This window comes from Mustela putorius, unplaced genomic scaffold (genome assembly GCF_011764305.1).
Source record: "Mustela putorius furo isolate JIRA1106 unplaced genomic scaffold, ASM1176430v1.1 tig00000145_pilon_pilon_pilon, whole genome shotgun sequence".
Taxonomy (NCBI): domain Eukaryota; kingdom Metazoa; phylum Chordata; class Mammalia; order Carnivora; family Mustelidae; genus Mustela; species Mustela putorius.
In genome coordinates, this window is record NW_025421294.1 from 14,941,159 (window position 1) to 14,961,437 (window position 20,279).

General features: G+C 45.5%; 1 protein-coding gene across 2 annotated transcripts in view; it reads left to right on the top strand.

The window, feature by feature from the left end:
• The window catches only part of DPYSL3 (dihydropyrimidinase like 3), a 109,279-nt gene that overhangs the window by 38,846 nt on the left and 50,154 nt on the right, over positions 1-20,279 (top strand). The window contains exon 1 of one of the 2 annotated variants that reach the window (XM_004744677.3): positions 9,015-9,291. The exons of the other annotated variant lie outside the window; for it this stretch is intronic. Coding sequence (XP_004744734.1) covers positions 9,253-9,291 — 39 coding nt within the window. The 5' untranslated portion in view covers positions 9,015-9,252. Of the gene's footprint in view, positions 1-9,014; positions 9,292-20,279 lie in introns of those variants that run through there. 2 annotated transcript variants of the gene reach the window in all.

Consider the following 20,279-nt stretch of genomic DNA (forward strand, 5'->3'; position numbering starts at 1 on the left):
TATTTACTTATTTGAGAGAGAGAACATGAGAGTGAGAGGAGGGCAGAGGGAGAGGGAGAATATCTTCAAGCCGACTCCCACTGAGTACGGAGCCCACCGTGAGGCTCAGTCCCAGGACCCTGACTTGACTTGAGTTGAAACCAAGAGTCAGAGGCTCAAGTGACTGAGCCACCCAGGTGCTCCCCAAGTTTTCCAGTTTTTTAAAGATATCTAAGTTTGAGTGTGATATCTGTACCTTTTTTGTTTGTTTTTTTTTTTTTTTTAAGATTTTATTGCTGGGCTTGATCCCAGGACCCTGGGATCATGACCTGAGCCGAAGGCAGAGGCTTTAACCCACTGAGCCACCCAAGCGCCCCACATCTGTACCTTTTAAAATATTGGCTAAGTAAAACAATATTATCCCACATATACATTCATTTAATACCAGCCTGACTTTGCACATTGGGTTTTCTGGGACACAGATTCTGGAAGAATAATATGCAGGGATTTATTAGGGATCAGCATCTGCACATGGGAAGGGAGGGGGAATTGTTGGGTACAATTGGGGAATTGTTGAGCTGTGATGTGGTCTAAAAGGCTTTAACTGACCTGATAGGCTTAGGAGTTGTTACCCTTTTGTGGTGAGGAGGCCAGGCCCTTATGCGCTCACATTAACCACTTACTGGATCAGGCTGCCCTTGGGGTGGGGATTGGGCTACCTGAGACAAGGGCAGTTTCCAGAAAGAACTGATTGCGCTGAAGGTTGAGAGCACCTGCAGGATAGAGTCCTCCTTCAATCCTGAAGGGGGCAGTGGGTGGGGAGGGAGGTGTCTGGGTAGACCTTCCAAGTGTCTACTACAGACACCTTGTTACACTGTTTACATTGACATTTTTGTGTAAGGCTTGGGATCCCCAACTCTAGAATCTGGGTGTGCCTCTTTTTTTTTCGGGGGTGGGGTGTGTCAGGGCCTTTTTCCCACAGCTGGTCTTAGAGCCTGAGTGATACTCATTATGGTCTTCTACTAGTCATTCTAGATTCTCCTCATTCTTAGCTAACGTCTTCACTGGTCCTGGTGGTTTATTGGCATTGGGACATGGACGCAGATCATCACGCCCTTGTCAGGTTATGGCTGAGGTACTTGTCTATTTACTATCAAGACTGGGCAAGGTAGTTCCTAAAAGAACCCACGTGCACTGCAAGGGTGTCATACACACTCTTTCCTGCCTCCACTGTGTAACAGCATGGACCTTACCTCCTCTGGATAATCTGATAATCCTATGAGGTTGCTGATTGTCTTCCTTGCTTCCTTTAGTCCCGTGGGCCTAGGGAGACCTGAGTGCCCTATAGCAGCGGTAACTCGGAGTTCACTAGGACTTTTGCTCTGCCCCCTGGTGGAAAACGTTTCCCCTTTGGTGAAAAGATAGGAAATAGCCCAGAGTTGCAGGGATGTGAAACAGGCATTTCCCATGTGGGTCCCTGGGAGTGATGATCAGAGGGGTCACTCTTGCTTCTTCCCTTTGGTTCTTGGACTCATGTAGTCTTATTTTTGGGACATTACGTACTTGATAAAGGGCACTGATTTAAAATGATAGTGCATCCTGGAGAATGGTGCCTTATCCTTGCAAGGAATCATCCCAGAATTCGTGCTTCTGTAGACTGTGCCTTCACTAGATTGTTCCCCCACATTTAGGATGGCAGCTTCTAGATAGGGAGTATTTGATAGAACTACTGGATCCTGCAGTCATACGACCTTTCATACATCTAACTTGCTATTAAATAGACCTTTGGTCTGATGTGATGTTATGGAACCCATGCCAATGCCTCAAAGACTCCTTAGTGTTGAACTGAGGCTCCGGCAGCAGCAGAGGCATATCCATACCCAGAGTATGTGTTCATCTTTTTTCTTTATTTCCCCCCTAAGATTTATTTATTTATTTTGAGGGGGTGCTAACTCTCTAAAGTTCATGTGTCCTTTATGTACCCTCTAGAGCTCATGCGTCTTACCAAAGCCTCAACATACTTGTCACTTCTCACTCATCTCATCAGTTTTGCATGATGTCATCCAAAGAGTGTACAATAGGATGTTCTTTAAGATCTTGTCAGACTGCGTTATAACGGAGGGAAGGGCAATTAGAGCCCTGCTCAAGACTCTTCCTGTGTGCTGTCATCTATTTCAGCTGCATGCAAGCTGGTTTGCTTTGCTTTGCTGGCAGGGATGGAAAAGAACTTCTTGGGTAGTTCAGTGGCTGTGTACCATGTACTTGAGGCCATGACAGTATGCTCTAGGAGAGTGTCAGAACACTCTCAATTTCGGCTCTTAATTGATTGAGTTGTGCATTAGGATTTGTCTGGCTTTTGTAGTATCCAGAGAAATGACTTAAATAACGATGTAATGGGGATTATCACCCCCATAGCATTTTGGTCTTTAAGGTCATTCTCTCAGGTTGCAGAAAATTTTTAATTTGCTATCTTGATTTAACATCTTGGGGTAAAGGCGGGAAACAGTTTTAGAGCCTTCTTCTTGATCTTTCAACTTGATTGCTGTTGTCCCACAGGCTAGGAAACCAGTGTGGAGGTATGCTAATTGCCATTTTTGTCCATTACAATTAATCAATTGAGGTTTGTGAAAATGACCAGTAGGTTGATCTGTAAAGCTGGTGGGCCAAAGGTAAGCCTGAACTGGACCAGGAGTCCATTTATTACTTGGCCTCAGCATTTATTACTTGGACTCAAGTCTCTGGGTATCAGTGTCAACGGGGAACTTATATCCATCCACCCTCCTGATGTCACCTGTGTTGCCCATTCACAGATGATAGGGCTCTTGTCCCCACCTCTTATACAGAGTCAGCCGTGTAGACCTACCACCATGGTCTTATTTCTCACATGAGATTTCCCTCTCTCTGCCATTTCCTTGTCCCCATTTACAATAAAATCCCTTGAAAGATGTGTCTATCTCAGATGTCTCCAATTTCCAATTTGATTGTCTCTTGGAAACACTCCAATCAGTTTTCACCCCCATGACTTCATTAGGACGGCACCATGCACACACACACAGTAGGTACTCGGGAATTATGACTTGAATAATTAAATATATGCCCCCCTAAAAAACTACTGTGAGGTAGCGGTTAAGATACTCATTTTACAGGTGCTCAGGTGAAGGCCCTCAGCACTAATTAATTCTCCTTTCTCATCTTCCTTCAACTTTCAGCAGCATTTAACAAAGTGAGTACATTCTTCTTTTTGAACTAATTTAGTTTCTTGACCTTCAGAACATCGTGCTCACATGGTGTACCTTCTGTCTCTCTGATCACCGTCTCCACTCCTTTTCCTGGCTGCTCATTTCCCCTCAGGATGCTTACTTACCACAAAGCTGTCTGCCCTGTACCTCCACTCACTTCCTTGCTCATCTCCTCCAGCATTGTTAAGTAATACCTAGAGGCTGTCAACTCCCAAATTTGTGTCTGGCTAGATCATCCCTTAGATTTCCAATCTTGAATATCCACCTGCTTGTGTAACATTTTGCTTCTATATATATATATATTTTTATTTTTATTAAAAATTTTTTTAAAAAAAGATTTTATTTATTTATTTGACAGAGAGAGAGATCACAAGTAGGCAGAAAGGCAGGCAGAGAGAGAGGGAAGCAGGCTCTCCGCTGAGCAGAGAGCCTGATGCAGGCCTCGATCCCAGGACCCTGAGATCATGACCTGAGCCAAAGGCAGAGGCTTTAATCCATTAAGACTTTATTTCTGATTTTTTTGAGAGATAGATAGATAGAGAGAGAGTGTGTATTCGAGCATGAGAGGGTAGGAGGGGTATCGGAAGAGGGAGAAGCAGATTCCCCACTCAGAAGAGAGCCTGTTATGGCCTCCATCCCAGGACTCTGAGATTATGACCCCAGCCAGAGGCAGATGCTTAAGTGACTGAGCCACCCAGGTGCCCCTTAATTTCAGTATTCAATAGGAATATCCACAGATGTATTCCTGATCTTCCCCCTCAATCCCATTCCTCTGACATTTTCCCCTGTCACATTGAGGTACACCTTCATCCTTTGAGTTGCTTAGGTCAACAAATTTAGTGTAATTTGCAGTTCCTTTTTTTTCTCACACCCTGGTCAAGTCCATCAGCAAATACTGTTGGCTTTACCTTGAGATATATCTAGTATGTGACCATTTCTCCCTGCTTCTACTGTTACCATTTGGTCCATGCTACCATCATCAAGCTATCATCATCTCACCTGACCTTCTGTGGTCTCTGTATGTAAAATTCCAGCCCAAATTCAAGACAACAGAATGACTTTCACCTTCCCACTCCTGGTTTATTTATCCTCAGTGTACTTCCCGCCATTTTAAACATCATGTATTCTCATTTTTAACCCTTTACTTGTCCCTTTCCTAAAATTTTTAGTAAGCTTCAAGAGGGCATGGATTTTTGTCTGTTTTATTCAAATATTTGAATTCCTAATGTCTAGCTGCCCACAGTATGTGCTCAATAAATAAAAGTAAATAAATAAGTAAATATGGACCAAGGTCCCTCTATTTCCAAATCCAGATCCTTAAATAACGTACCATTCTTGGTCCCTACTTTCCCTCAAAACCCAGTATCAATCGTTTTTTAATTCTTTAAATTAACACAAGGCTGCCAGTGTTCTCTTACACTTTGATGGCAGCTCCTTTCAAAGTCATAGCTCTCTAATCAGTGCTCAGGTACCAAATCTATTCTACTGAGTTTTTCTTTGGCCCATATGTCGCCTTAGAATTTTGTGACTCTATCATATTAGCAAAGGGATTTCCTTACCTGCCTAAATTCACCTGCTGTGAAATCTGAAATCAGGAAATGCTAAGAAGTCTTAGAGAAGCAAAAATAGATATTCTTTTTATTTATTTATTTATTTTTAATTTTTTTTTAAAAAGAGTTTTTTTAAAAAAGATTTTATTTACTTATTTGACAGAGATCACAAGTAGGTAGAGAGGCAGGCAAAGAAAGAGAGGGGGAAGCAGGCTCCTCACTGAGCAGAGAGCCCGATGTGGGGCTTGATCCCAGGACCCTGAGATTGTGACCTGAGCCACTGAGCTACCCAGGCACCCCTAGATATTAAAACAAAAGATTTTATCTTTTATTTGAGAGAGAGAGAGCTCACAAGCAGGGGTAGGGACAGAGGAAGAGGGAGAAGAAGACTCCTGGCTGAGCAGGGAGCCTAATGTGGGTTCTTGATCCCATGACTCTGGGCTCACACCCTGAACTGAAAGCAGAAGCTTACCAACTGAGAGATCCAGGTGCCCCAAATATAGATATTCTAAAATCTAGATTCTATCACATACCCTTTAGTTGTAGGAACATGCTTATTCCAGGTACTTCCTTTTTCTTCAGACACAATTTAAAAAATTCGTATAGTCACTCACCTAATAATTATTGAGCAATTTCTATGGGCAGAGCCCTCTTTCCCACACTAAGGATACAGCTATAAATAAAACCATCACATTCTCTGCCCTCAAGAAGCTTACATTCCAATGATAGGGAGAAAGATAATACTCAATGATAGTTGACTATACGTATGGTGAAAAGTACCATGAAGATAGAGCAGACATGGAAGGGCACCAAGTACCTTATTTTTGAATAAGGGTATAAAGGTAAACTTCATGGGATCTGGGGCATTGTTATTGTTATTCACCTCTTATAACACTAGCACCTGCAAACTAATAGTATGTAGTAAGCACAAGGTAAATATTGTGTGAATATTGTGAGACTGAATGAATGAAGGATAGAGAGACCCAGTGAGGTGGTTATTGCAACAGTCCACGTTGAGATGTGATGGCGTCAGGCACAGGAATAAGCTTTGCAGATTAAAAGGTCATATTGTTGAGTACAACTTCGTAACAGTTTGATGTCCTTTATTGAAGGGCAAACAATTGAGGGAGTTCAGTACTTCACAAGTATTGGAGCACACTTTCTGAGAGATTTGGGGCAAGAGAGAGTTTTACAGAGTTAGAAGAAGCAACAGGGCATGGTTGGTGAGGGATTTCCTTATAATACTAGCAGGTCCTACTTTTTAGGGTAAAATGAGCTAGCTAAGCTAAGTTGGAAGATTGTGATTCACATCTGTTAGGTTTCTGGTAAGTGGAGCCTGACTTGGGTTTAGATTTGTGACATGGTCCCAGTAACTGGAGCCACCTCTGTTTTGTGGGTTTCAATACATGAATTAACTTCATCAATCTGGATATAGTTAAGAAACAGAACCAATAACATTTCCTGAAAGATTGGATATGGAGTGTAAATTGGATGGATTGAAGGAGAGGAGTCATGGTCAAGGTTGATGCCACGCCTTTGGCCAGAGCAACTAGAATAAAGTAGCTTTGATTGAGGTGTGGAAGTATACCAATGTGGTAGGTTTGGTGGCCAAAATTAAGTTTCTTTGGGTCCATAAATTAAATCTCTCTATGTCTCCTTTCCCTTTCTCATAGTTTCCTGAGATACCTAAAGCCAAGCACTGCTGTGTATCCAAGGAAAACCATTCAGAGTCATTCTACTGTGGAAAACATCCGTGCTGATTTCACTTCTCACTCTCTTGGCCAGACACAGAGGCATCCTGTGTTGATGGCTGCCTTTCTTTTTCAAAGAAAGGCCCAGCCAAAGAAGGCTTTTTCCTTCAAACTCATCTTGGACGCTTTCTTTTTATTTAAGAAAGAAAAAGATGATTGAGGGGACAAAAGAGGGGAAAAAATAGTGTTTGTCGTACATTTCTGATTGTGGCAACAGCTTGAACCGATTAGCTGGTTATTATGCATTCCTGTGCATGGCTTGACACTGGAGTCCGATCTGGAGAAATACATCATGAGTCCTATTCTCCATGGCCTCTAGCATGCAAACCTGACCTCAAAGAGTTTAGCCCCAAGTCTTCTAATTTGAAACAACACACACACACACACACACACACACACACACACACACACGATAAAAAGCATGGTAGAAATCTATTTAGTAGAGAGTATTCTGGATTATAATGACAGGAACAGAGGACCTAAATAGGGTGCAAGAAAGGGAAAGAAACCCATAGTATTAAAAAAGAAAAAAAGGCAGTGGTATTTTTTTTAGGATTGTAAATATCCCTACATATATTTTGCTTTTCTTAAGAACTTGCAAGATCCCTTCCAGCAAGTTTGGGACACATCTTTGGGAAAGATACAGAGAGAGCTCTGCGGGGTTTCATAGTATGTAGTCAATTCTCTTTTTACCCTGTTCTAAATATAATCCTGCTCATTTGCATGCCAATCCCCAGAATGCTTTGTAATTTCACAACTCTTGGCTAGTGGTCTCAGCATAAGAACAAAGCAAAATGTTTGGGGCGTGACTCTGGCCCTAAACCCTGCTCAGGCTTTGCAAAAGAGTACAGGGAGGTGACTTGGCCTGACATTCATCCTTCTAGCCAGAGTATCGCAGAAATAAAGTGGAGGTCGCTGTGGACTTTTCCTGGGAAGACTGCTTTCGGTCTACTTACCCATGAATAACTAGAAGCTTGGATTAACTCACTTGAGAGGAAGGAGTGTTTCAGGGAGCTTAGCCCTCTTTCCAGTATGTGCCCAGGGTGGTTCATTTTAGGGTTTTGGAAAGCCCAAGCTGGAGTATTCTGTTCCTATTCTGGTGGATGCTTTATATAGTTCCTCTACTGCAGAAAAGGCCTTCAATTTAATGCAAAGATGGCTAGAACTGTGGTCAGTGGCCTGCCTTACAGAAATATGAATTTAAGATTCTTAACACAGACCTAGTTGTGCATAGTGACACCTACAGAATACTTAGTAGGCCATTAGCAATGACAACTGGGGAGTGGGGATGGTGTGAGACTCATCGTCAAAAAGGGCTTTTACAATTTTTGCAAAGTGAGCCATTTTTGTTATTTAGATGGCATGTTTGGAATAATTTTCAAGGAGACCTGAGGGATCTCCTGCACCAGGACCACCAGGTAACCCTCACACGCAAAAGCCCCTCCAAATAGGTCTTCCTTGGCCATTTCATTTTAGTGAGTAGCCAAAGGACAGTATATTCCAGTACTAAAAGGCCATGTGTTTGCTCCCAATGACACACTGACTTTGGACTCTCCGCTCTGTCTAAAGTAAACTCGGGATTTTCAGCAGTGCCCACGGTTCACTGCCCAGAGGAAGCAACAGTAGTGCTCCTCACACATCCATGGCTGCACACCAGCAATGTGCCGGGGCTTTTCAACCACAGGTGTTTTCTACTCTTGACTCACAGAGCAGCATCAATGCACGCTCACCGATTCTGAGCGCCAGGCAGCGGAGTCCCTGTACAACGTATTATTTCGACACTATTTCATACAGAGAACAGTGGCCGGTAACTGACACGGAGTCCCTTTCAAGCCGGTGAGAGCAAGCAAGGCCCGTGTCTTCCACATTTTCCGACACGCAGCGCCAGGATCTCAGGAGAGCCGCGGGCCGGCCGGGCGGCACCCAGGGCGAGCAGGTCTAGGTTTTGCTTGCGGCCTCCGCGGCGGGTTTACACGCGCAGCGGCCGGCAGAGGCGGCGTGCCGCCCTGCGCTGTAACAAAGACAGCGCTGCCGCCCGCAGCCCGCGTGGAGGCGGAGGGGAGCGGGCTCCGGGAGGACAGTCGGGAGCCCTCCCCCGCCCGAAATGCGGGTCGGGAGGGTGGGAAACCGGAGCCGCGGGCTGGCCGCGGGCGTGGGCGCTTCCCGGGGCTCGGCCCGCGAGGCCAGGGGCGCGACGCTCGCGCTCCTCCTCCTCCACCCGGGACTGCAGCATCCCCGCCCCGAAAAGTCCCTCGCGCCCCCTGGTGGCTGTGGGCCGGCTGGCTCCGCAGCACTCGTAAGTCACAAAAAAAAGGGAGAAGAAGAAAAAGTGGGTGAGGCAGATGCAAAGAGGAAAATCAATAGGGTTAAGAGAGAAGAGGGAGGAGTCGCGGAGCAGCCATTCTGGTCTTACGGGGTCCCAGCTGGCACGGCAAAAAAAAAAAAAAAAAAAAGGCCCGGGCGTGAACGCGAGTGGAGGAGGGTGTGTGTGGCGGGGGGGTCGGGGGTGAAAGGGGGGACCGGGGAGATTTACTATTGTCTCTGGCAGCCGCCGCGGGAGCCCGGGAGGGGGGCGGAGGCGAGAGGAGGCGGCGGCTGCGGCCAGCGCACCACTTGCTCCACCTGATCTCCGGCGCTGCGCGCTGAGGAAGGCGCGGGCAGGCAGGAGCAGGAGCAGGAGCAGGAGCAGACGAAGGAGGGAGGGAGGCAGCTGCTGCAGCCACCGCCGCCACCATGTCTTACCAAGGCAAGAAGAACATCCCGCGGATCACGGTGAGTGGGGCGCCGGGCGCCGCCGCCTGCGTCTTTCGCTCGCTCGCTGCTAGCTGCGCCGCGGGCGGGGCGCCCTGGATCCCGCCGGCTTCCCTGGTCCGGTCCCCGGGGAGGGACGGGGACCCGGGGTCCCGGGGGTGGAGAGCGGCGGTCAGTCCAGCCGGCGCGCCGGGCGCCACCCAGACGGAGCGACCCTGGCGTTTGGGGAAAACAAAACAAAGAGGAAACCCAAAGAGTGGCGCGGAGAACTTTGGATTACGTCTCCTCTTTCCCCCCCAGCCGGTAGTTTCCAAATAACACAGGGCTTGGGGCCCTCCCTGGACCCCCGCGCCTCCCGGGATGTCAGTGTGCGCTGCCCCAGGCAGGGTGTGCTTTTTGTTTTAGGTTCCTTTTGGCCAGGCGGGGTATGGAGAGATGACACCTTTCCCCAGGGGTGCCTGGGAGCAGGACCGCGCCCCTCTCCTAGCTCCAACCCGGTGGCTTTGCCTCCCGCGCCGCGAGGGTGGTAGGGTATCTGGACCTTGGGTTTTTACCTTGTCCCCTTCTTGCCTGTATTCACCCCGTTCATATTTCGGTACGTCATATTCCGGGCTGGACAACTAATGTGGCTGTAGCGGGAATCGACCAACTGCCCCCCCCCCAATGCATTGTACATTTTTCATGTCATTTCCACCCCTCCTCAGCCCAAGAAAAGGCTGAGTTTTAAGAGCAGATTTTAGTTTTGGGGTCGTAGGCGCACGCTGTGTGCCTTGCACGTCCAACTGCCATTGTGTGCAAGAGCGAGCCACCCGCTGCGGGCGGATGTCAAATGCCCTGGGCGAGAGCCTAGGGCGGGGTGGAGAGGGGATGTGCTGTTATCAGGTACAGAAGCCGCATCTTCACCAGAGTCCCTCTTAGGGACACAACGCCGCACCCCGGCTCAGGGCTTCTTTGGGATGCGTTGAAATGATGCCCCTGAATGGAAGGGGCAGACAACAGGCTGGGATGGGCATTACCAAAAAAAGAGGGGGGTGGTGGTGGGGGGGGGCAAAATAATAATAACAGAAAACACTGACATTTGTTCTAGCATGAAGCAGTATGGTTGTGCTTTGTCTGTAGTGAATGTGTGTGTGTGTGTGTGTGTGTGTGTGTGTGTGTGTGTGTGTGTGTGTGTGTGTGTGTATAGTGGGGGAATGGGTGGCTACTCCATCTTTGCAAGGCGAACAAAGGAAGTGATCAACTGGCCCCTGGGAGGCTCTGCAGCTGCCCTAGGGCAGAGCTGTACCTGCTACTACAGTCAGTTTGCCCGGATCCACCAGATTTTGCTGTGGGCACGAGTCTGCTTGCACTTGCCCTGCTGTGTTTAGAACGCCCTGTGTGCTCGAGATTGCCAACGCAGGACCCTACCTCTCTGTAGGCAGGTGGAAGCTGTTCTTGGCTCCAGTGCCCTCTATTCCCAAGTGGTTTTGCTTTCATTGAAGCATGCTATCTTTTTCACGCACCTGAGCTTCACCCCACACAAGGGCACCCCACCCCTCACTGCCATCCACCTGGTCTTAGGGAATAAACACTGCTTAGGAGAAAGAGTGGTGGGGTGGGTAGGGATCCTTTTGCCAGGGGAAGGTGTCAGGTGTAAACATATCCTCCTTTATCACTGTACGGTATCATTGACTTTACCTTATTGAAGAAACATTGTGGATCTTTTACGATGATGTTACTTTGTCTGGACCAGTTGTCTTTGCAGAGAGCTGTGGACGGGATCATTAAAAAAAAAAAAAAAAAAAAAAAAGAGAAAAGAAAAGGAAAAAAAAATGGGACAAAAGCTCAATTTTGACACTCTTTCCCTCAGTGAGGGGGGATGAACCCCAGCTCTCATGGTGTTCCATGTGTTTAGCAGGCTGCTTGCTTGCCTTACCTCTATGTACATTTGCCAGTTCTCCTGTTTGGGATAAGCAGAGAAAAGGTCATTTATTTATTTTTTTCTTTCTAGTCTGAAGACTGCAAGGTTCTTCTTAAGGACTCAGTGTATGCTTGGCATTGGGGGCCACGCCCATCCTTATAGGTATCCCTGAGGCCACCTTGCAGGAGGGCTACAGAAATTTAGCCCTGATTGAGAACTTGCCTTCAAAGCCCCCATAAATGGGGCTGTGCCCTAATCCTGGGGCCAGGTTTGCAAGGGTTTCCCTTTTGTTCTTGTCTGGATGCTCTTCCCTGGGGTGCTTCCTTCATTTTCAGCGCGGCTTCCATCCTTTCTCTCTGTGCATGGGGCGTGGTGCTGCATAGCTGTCTCTGCCTTGAAGCTGGGGCTGTGTGTCTCCAGCAGCTGTGACAAGAATGGACAGTGGTTGTGAATTTCTTCAAGTCAGGCTACCTTGTAGTTATATTGTTGCAGGGGGGCTGGGGTGGGGAGGGAGAAGAGGAGCATGGTGGGGGCTTGGGGTGGGTATTGGTCTTTGGGGGCAAGGAATCCATTTATAGGTTTTTCTTCAGGCTTTGTGTTGTATTTCTGTGAACAAGGGTCCTATTTTAGAGTCAATTATTTTTGCATGTTTGTGGGTCTATAGATGATTATACTTATCTTCCTAATGTAAAGGCTGAAATAATCTTCCTAGGTATAATGAAAAACATTAAAATATGGATACAGATATACACATATAGGATGTTGTGAAAGATCTAAATGTGACATATATCTCCTACTGTCAATTCCGGCATATTTTTTAAATGTTAAGATTGTGGCATTAGAATTAAGTTTTCTAGCTTTGCTGTATTCCTTTCTGTGAAGACTGCCCCACCCAGTAGCTAAAATGTCACTAGAATCTGAGGACTGATGGGGGCAGTCTTTCTTGCTGGCTATCTTTGCCTCCCTGGACACCACCCTCTTCCTCTGCCACAATTTGTCCCTCCACCCGACCCCCCCACTGCCCATAAGGCTTTGTTTGTTTTTGTTTTTCCTGCCACCTCTTTTTGCTGCCCTCCTGGGATCAAAGCCTTCTTATACCTGTGGTTTCTTGGAGAGAAGGGTTTCTGCTGTTGGTAGAATTGGCTGGGGCTTTCTCTGCCAGGGACTTCAGGCCTCCCTCCCATCTTATTGTTCTTTCTCAGGTTGTCCACGTGCACGACCTGTCTGGTCTACCTCGATACTAGCCCTTGCTTCTAAATGGTGGGCTCGCAGCTCAGGCTGGTTCAGCTGATCAGAGCAAGGACCTCGTGCTGCCCTTCACCTCCGTCTCCACTGCCTAGCATGGTCCCTAGCACATAGAGGTCTCGTGGTTATCAGTTCAATCAATAAATGAATTAAAAATTGTTCCTAATAAGAAGAGCTCGTGCCTAGTGAGTGTTTATTTTGTGGCAGGTATTGTGCCGTGTGCCTTACCTCCATTGTCTCGTTTTGATCCTTGACTCAACACTGAGAGGTACTATAGTCCTCCGCATTTTATAGATCCAAAACAAAACAAAACAAAAACCAAAAAAAAAAACCCCCAACCCCCTGGAAAATCAAATGCCTTTGCCCAGGATCAGAGACTGAGTACGTGTTAGAGGCAGGTCTGAAACCTGGACACCTGCTTGAAGTCAAGCATGCCCCTCCCCCCCACACACATTCTTTTTGGTGTTTCTGCTTCTACCATCACTATTACTTGGTGTTAGTAAGGCAAATGGTATAGGAGTGAAAGACCCTTCCCCCAGTTGTTAACTAATTAACTGTTCTTTTGCCTTTCTGTAACTGCTTGGCCTTTCCCTTCCCCCAGTTGTTAACTGATTAACCGCTCTCTTGCACTCTCTGAGTAGTCCTGGTAGGATCTGGGAAGTGTATTTTGCCTGACACTGTCAACAGATCCCTTAACATGGGTCTCTTTCTTCTTGTATTCAATAAATATCAATAACACTTTTGCGGACAGTAGCATATCAGTTCTGCAGGTGGAAGGTTAGAATAGTTACAGTCCTTGTTTCCCTCTTGCATGCTACTGCTTGAAGCTGACGGCAGGATGGGAGAATCCAACAGTCGGGTTCTATGGCTATATATGTATTCTCTTGCCAGAGTCTCTGCAAAAGCCCATTTGAAGGAAACTGAAGCACAGAGAGGTGAAGTTAGTTATCCAGAGTTAGCCAGCGAGAATTTGGGGGCAGAGCTGGAAATAAACCCAGGGTTTCCTGTCCTGGAACAGCTGCTGCCTTCCAGAGGCTCATGCAGCAGAGATTCAGAAGGTGTGGATCAAGAGTTCCAGAATTCTCTCTGGGAGACGCATCACAGAGAATTGGCTTTCTGCAAATGGTAATTAGATTTCCGTAAATATTATCTTGCCGATAATGCATTTTGGCCTCATTGGAGGCTGGGTTGATGTGATGTTTGGGAATTCACAGAATCCTCATCTTCAGGCAGGAACACAGCCTGGAGAGTTCTTTCCTGGGTATATAGTCAGGGTGCTGTGGTCTTGTTTGAAAGGTATGATTGTGAGTGTTGTGGGTGCCCTGGGAAGGTTTTATTCCCAAGGGGAAGGGAATGGACCTTATGAAGTACAACAAAGCCGGGGGGCTAGAACCAGCCAAGAACTTGGAGGCGGTACAAGTCCAACTCTGCTCCTACCTATGTGCTTTCTTCTTGTTTCAAGAGGTGTCACTTGGGGCCGGGAGCAAGTGTTAGGGGATGGAAGACTAGCGTTTAGGAGATTGAAAGAAAGGAAGTCACCCACAGTCGGCTTTATCTGCGTAAGGCATCTTGGTAGGGAAATTCCAGAGTAAAAGACGGAGGGAAAGTTAGGAATGGAAATCATCTTAGAAGTCTGATCATGGAAATCTCAGCCAGGCTGTGCCTGGGGTGTTCATTTGTTACTTTATATTTTGACCTGCTATGTGGCGATTCTCAGCCAGGTTATTCCTCTTTCTTTTCTTCCTTTTTAAAAAAGATTTTTAAAATTTATTTGAGGGGGTTAGAGAGAGGGAGAGAATCCCAAGCAGACTCCGAGCCGAGTGTGGAGCCTGACACAGGGCTCAGTCACACAACCCTGAGATGATGACCTGAGTCGAAAACTCAACTGACTGAGCCATCCAGGCACCGCTGGGTTAATTCTCTTTCTGAAATAGGAGCAAAGCACCTCAGATGTATAAAGGGCTCTGCCTATTAGTAGCTGTATTGGAGCTGGCTGGGCATTTGGGGGAATTCTAGAGGAATAGATTTTTCTCAGAGAATTCCAGTCTTTGTGGTAGAACTGTCAGCTTATAAATGAAAATATTTCCGCTTATCTCCCTGGGCTGTTGAAAGGCCCAAATGAGGATAGTGACTCTGAAAGTGGCCTCTGAACCCCGAGGTCTTCAAAGTAGTAAAGGCTGATTTATTTATGAAATCTCAGCTATTCTGGAATGTGGAAATTTGTGAAGGGGAGGACATGATAAAAGTCTGGCGTAGAAAGAGGCTACTTATGAAACTATTTTTTGAATACAAGTTTTCAAAAACAAAAATCAATGCAACGTTATGTAAAAGTTTTTGTTTTTTTTTTTTTCTTGCTTCAGTTATGTTTCAGTGTTCCTCAAAATTAGGCTTCTTAGAGGTCATTAGACTGCCTTTGGTCTTTGATATAGAGACTTTCCCTTATCCTAAATATAGCGCATTTTTCTTATTCGGTTGTGCTAGATTGTTTTTCAGTCCTAATTAACTTGTAAAATAATGTGACACAGATCATGAATACATTTTCTGGCAGGTTCTTCACGACTCCCTGTTCAGTAGCTTTTCCTCTGCCCCTTCTCCTTCACCGAAAAACCAAAAAGCAAAAAACAAACAAACAAAAACCACTGAATTTGAAAAAGAACAACCACCCCCCATGTCCTAATGGGCCCTCTGTTCTTTACCTGTTGACATATTTCATTTGATTTTGCTTATTACATTTGAAAAGTTACAGAATGTTTACACCAGTAGGGATGTCTCCCTAGGATATAAATCTGCCCCTCTTCGATTAAATCAATTGCTCCTAATCATAAGGGGACTGGAAGTTTGCGTATGTCATCGCCTCCTCTGATTAATGTTAACAGGAATAGCCTGACTGGCTCCATAGTTACTCCCACCTCAAATCAGTGCTCTGTTTTACCTTTTCTCCCATTCTCCATAGATAGGCCTTTCAGAAACAAAAAAGAAAGATCCTGGGATAACCCAGAGACATGGGCTCTTTTCTATTTTCACACTCTTCTGTTAAATTTCTGTCTCATCAGACTCAGTCTATGTCTATTTCAATCTCTGAAATAGACCCAAAACACCATGTAGTAGAATGGGATGAGCCCTTCAACATGGCCTCTTTGTTTGGCCCTACTCTCTATGCGGAGTCTACTTACAAAAACAAGTTCTCTTGGGGTGCCTGGGCCGCTCATCAGTTAAGCCTCTGACCCTTGATTTCTGGCTTAGGTCGTGAGCTCCGGGCCACGGGATGGAGCCCTGTCTCTATCTCTGCACTCAGGGCGGAGTCTGCTTGTCCCTCTCCCTCTGCTCTAACCCCTGCTTGCTTATGCTTGCACTCTCTCTCCAATAAATAAATGCATAGGAAACCAACTTCTCTCGAGGAGCTTTCTTCTGTTAATTAGATTGTAGGGTTCTCGGTGGTCAGAAAGTTGGGACTAAGCATAGTGGAGCTGTTAAGCGACCATTTATTGACAGGCTCTGTGGATGACCTCACTTGACTCATATCTCCTGTAGCCGCAATGAAATAAACACCATTTTTGCACTCTGGATAGAGGCTCCAAGAGTTTTAGAGTAGACTAAAGTCATGCAGTTGAAAAACCAAGATCCTGGGATTGATCCCTCCAGAGGTGAGCTAGTTTTCTAGGCAGGAAAGCCATCATTCCCTATCCACAGGTGGTTTTCCCTTCCCCATCGCCTCCAGCTGTCCTCACCTGTTAGCTCACAACATCGGGTCAGGGTTCACTGGATGGAAGGAGTGGGGATGATCTGGCCAAACCTATCAGATCACCATTGGAACAACAACGGAGCGTATGTCCTCCCAACAGTGGTTCATGCTTTGCCTTGCCAGCTGTCTGAGTTAGCTTCTGGCTTTTGCCCAGACGCATGTATGAGTGCTGGGTGGAAAAGCAGATACTGTTTTCCTGCCCAAGGCCCCTTCACACTCTCTGTCCCTGTCTGCTTCCCAGACTTGGAAGGAGCCAAGTTCCCCGTTCCCATTCCATCAGAGAAATACAGGACATACCCAGCGCTCCAAGCTGGATGGGGGAGCTTGACTTTAGAATAGTTCAGGACCCTATTTGGGACATCTGGAATTCAAGGACACATTTCTCGTGACTTAATTATAAGTCTCTTTTTTCCTTGGAAGCACTGGATGATGAAATATGTGGGATAAAGTGAGATTTTATTTTTTGAGGGAAGAGTTTTGCTGGCTAGTAGAGCAGAGGAGCCCTCTTGCTTTTTTGACACAGGGAAAGACAGCCCTGGATGGAGTGTCAGCATGTTGTGGTTCAGGCTTGGCCTCACCTCTAATTTGCGCATGACTTTGGGCAAACCCTGATCATCCCTCTCAGTTCTTCATCAGTCAAATGACGGCATGAACTAAATGATCCCCAAAGTCCCTGTCAGTGCACATGACCTTATGAGACTTCATTGTGCCTTCTCTTTTTTCCTGAGATCATGGTCAGCCCTCTGCACTGTGTTCCGAATTTAGAGAAGAGTCGTAAGCAAAGGGAATGCAGTGAGAAGAAAATCAGAGCAGCCCTTGTTGGTTTAAATTCAGCAGGACTGGCCCAAATCTGTGTTGGGTTTAAGGGTCTTTGGTTGCCTTTTACACTTAAAATCCCAGCCTTTTTCTCATTCAGAGGGTAGGTTTGGTTAATAGACTCTATACAGGAGAGGAATAGAACAATGATGTCCTTTTCTTAGCAGAACTTTGGTATCAATGCAAATGCATATTATTAAAATGAGACCATGATTCCTTTGCTGGCACGAACAATTTCTCTTTTGGAGAAGGCTACCATTAATAAGGGCACAAAGTTGACAAATTGACCAAATTGCACTGGTCAATCGTCTAGGTAGACCAACAGAAAACAGCTCCAAGTCTGTCTATGCTCTGCTAAGCTCTTTTCAGTTGCTCTTGCCATATTTTAAGTGTGGTGGCTGCCATCCAATGGAAATAACCCCTCCCCAAAAGCCAAATAGTGCCACGGACACCTCACGAGGTAGGGATGGTTTGGGTTTTGTTACCACTGAATCTGCAGCACTTAGTCTTTGCTTGGCACATATTAAGCCCTCTAAATATTTGTTGAATGAATGGGTGCATTTAACACTTGCGTTGCAGGAATAATCAAGCTAGAAGATGATCAGAACATGCATACAGTTGTGCTTGTACATCATTCTCCCTTTCACTGGCAGCTTTCTTTCTTGAATATTAACTTTTAAGAGAGAAGGCCTGGTTCTAAGAAACCAGGAGAGGATCCACAAGCCAAGAGAAACAGGACAGAACATCAGCAGAACGAGCAGAGTCCACTGTGCTCCCGGACCTCACTGGGGTTGACTGAGCCTGGCCCTCATTTGTACTTCTGTCTTCGTAGACCTTTCTTCCTCCCCTTCTTCCAAATACTACATCTGACCCCATTCTCAGCCTGTTTCAGGGCTTACCTGAGTACTTCTTCCTTGCAAATAGACCCGCTGTTTCTCTTCCAAGAAATGATTTAAGAGAAAGAGAACTTTATGCCTCCCTTCAAATAGAGAAGACTGTCACTATGACTTTGTGAACAAGGATCCAACAAAGATCTAAACTGAGGCCTTTCTGCCTTTGCATAGAAACCACAAGCCAGTGGAGTTCTTAGCAGCAGTTAGATAGGGCAGTCTGCATTTGTACAGAAAACCCACCTTTTAGAAAGCTTGGTGAAGGAGCCGTGCCTAGGTCTTCTTTGCTTCCCTATGAGGGTTGGTCATTTAGATGGAATGTTTTTATGCTTGTGTGTATGTGTGTTTACACAAAGATTTTTAGTCCCTCCGCTGCATCTGTCAGCTTTCTCTGGGCTTATATTCGTGTTATTTCTGAGCTATTTCTGTTATTAGCATTTATTCTGAAGTTCATTTTTCGCTTTGAAGGTGAAGACAGTTACACTTCAAGCACATTTTATCAAGTTCATCCCTGGCTGTAAACCATGCGGTTTATGGTCCCAATAATCTTTGGGTAGTAATAGTCCCTAGATCCTTTTAAAAGGGGCATTTATAAGGGAAGGCAAAATGAAGAATTAAAGTCTATTTAGGGAACCTAACACTTCAGGTCAGAAAAGTGTGTGAAATACTTTATGTATTAGAAAATGTCATGTATGACATAATCAAGTATAATAATAGCATTTGGCTCTTTTCCCCCCCAAGAATTCATTCATTCATTCATTCATTCATAGAAAGCAACAGAGGGAGAAGTAGACTCTCCACTGAGCAGGGAGCCTAATGTGGGGCTCTAACCCAGGACCTTGGTTTCATGACCTGAGCTGAAGGCAGATGCTTAACTGACGGAGCCACCCAGGCACCCCAAGGCTCTTTTTTGATGGTCAAACAAGTATTGACCATTGGCTCTGGACCTGACAATGTGACACTTGTCTCTGGAGCCTCTAGTCTGGAACACAGAGGGAAAATTAGATTACTACAACAACTCCTCCTCCTCCTAGCAATAACAAATGTTTTTTGTATCCTATGTGGAGTGTTTTTATTCATTACTTCATGTGATCCTCAGAACTGTTCAGTTAGGTGGATGGATTTCCAAATTGGTCTTCCCATTTCACTGTGGAGAAAACTTAGATCAGAAAATTTGCCTCAAATCATGTATACCTTCAGTGATGGAACCAAAATTCGAACTGACTCAGCCCACATTCTCAACTGCTAGGCGAAGCTACCTTAAATTTATCGTTTTTTTATCCCTGCCACCTCCAGGGACACGAGATACTCGTTCAGATTGGAATTCACTTAATTCAGGCCCAGGGCGAAGCCTTTCCCTACACCTCTTTCCTATGAGACGTGAATAGTTGAGGCGCAGGGAACAGCCATTTGCTGCTCTCCTCTGCATGAACGCTGCCTGGTTCTGGAAGCTCTCCAGCCTTCCCACTCCGGGTAGCCTCACTTCTCAGTACGTCCAGAGAGGCTCCATACCATGGTACATCCAAGGCCCGCTTGCCATGGAGGAGGCCACCACTCTTAGCAAAAAAGACTACTTTGCATTGAATTAACAAAATGCCAATGAGGGTTTCCTCTTAACGCGGATTTGAACGAATCCTTCTCATCCCATACCCCACAGGACATTCCCTAGCTTCTCAATAAACCCAAAGCAAGATTCTGCTGAGATTTTGATTAAATGTAGCTCTGTGATAGAGTCAGAATTCCCTTAGAGAGTATTTTAGTCTAGACTTCCCTTACAGAGGAAGAAAACAGAGACAGAGACACAAGTGGGGTTGAATGAATTAGGGCTTCTTCTATGTGGTTTACTGTAGGACACTGAGATTTTTAAAATTAAGTAGGAATTTTTTTCCTCCAAATATAAAAAAACAGCATGAGGGTCATAGAAAAATCTACCAAAATAAATCAAATGAGGACAATACAAATAAGCTTTGGTGAAATTAATCAGGGACAGCCCTTGTAAATTTTATGAATATATCCATTTAGAACTTTTTCTTAAGACTGTATATGCCATTTATTAAAATGGGATAGTGTAGTTTTCATGCTGTCTTATGTACTGCTTTCCATCCCACAATATATTATGACATCTTTCTACATTTCAGATACTCTTCCATAACATAATTTGAAAAAAAAAAAAAAACCTCACATATTATCCCAGTGCTTGGGGATCTGGTTAAATTAATCCCATTTTGTTTGAATTTTTGTGTGTGTTTCTACGATCGTAGTTTTTTTTTTTTAAGATTTTATTTATTTAACAGAGAGATCACAAGTAGGCAGAGAGGCAGGCAAAGAGAGAGGGGGAAGCAGGCTCCCCGCTGAGCAGAGAGCCCAATGCGGGGCTCCATCCCAGGACCCTGAAAACATGACCTGAGGTGAAGGC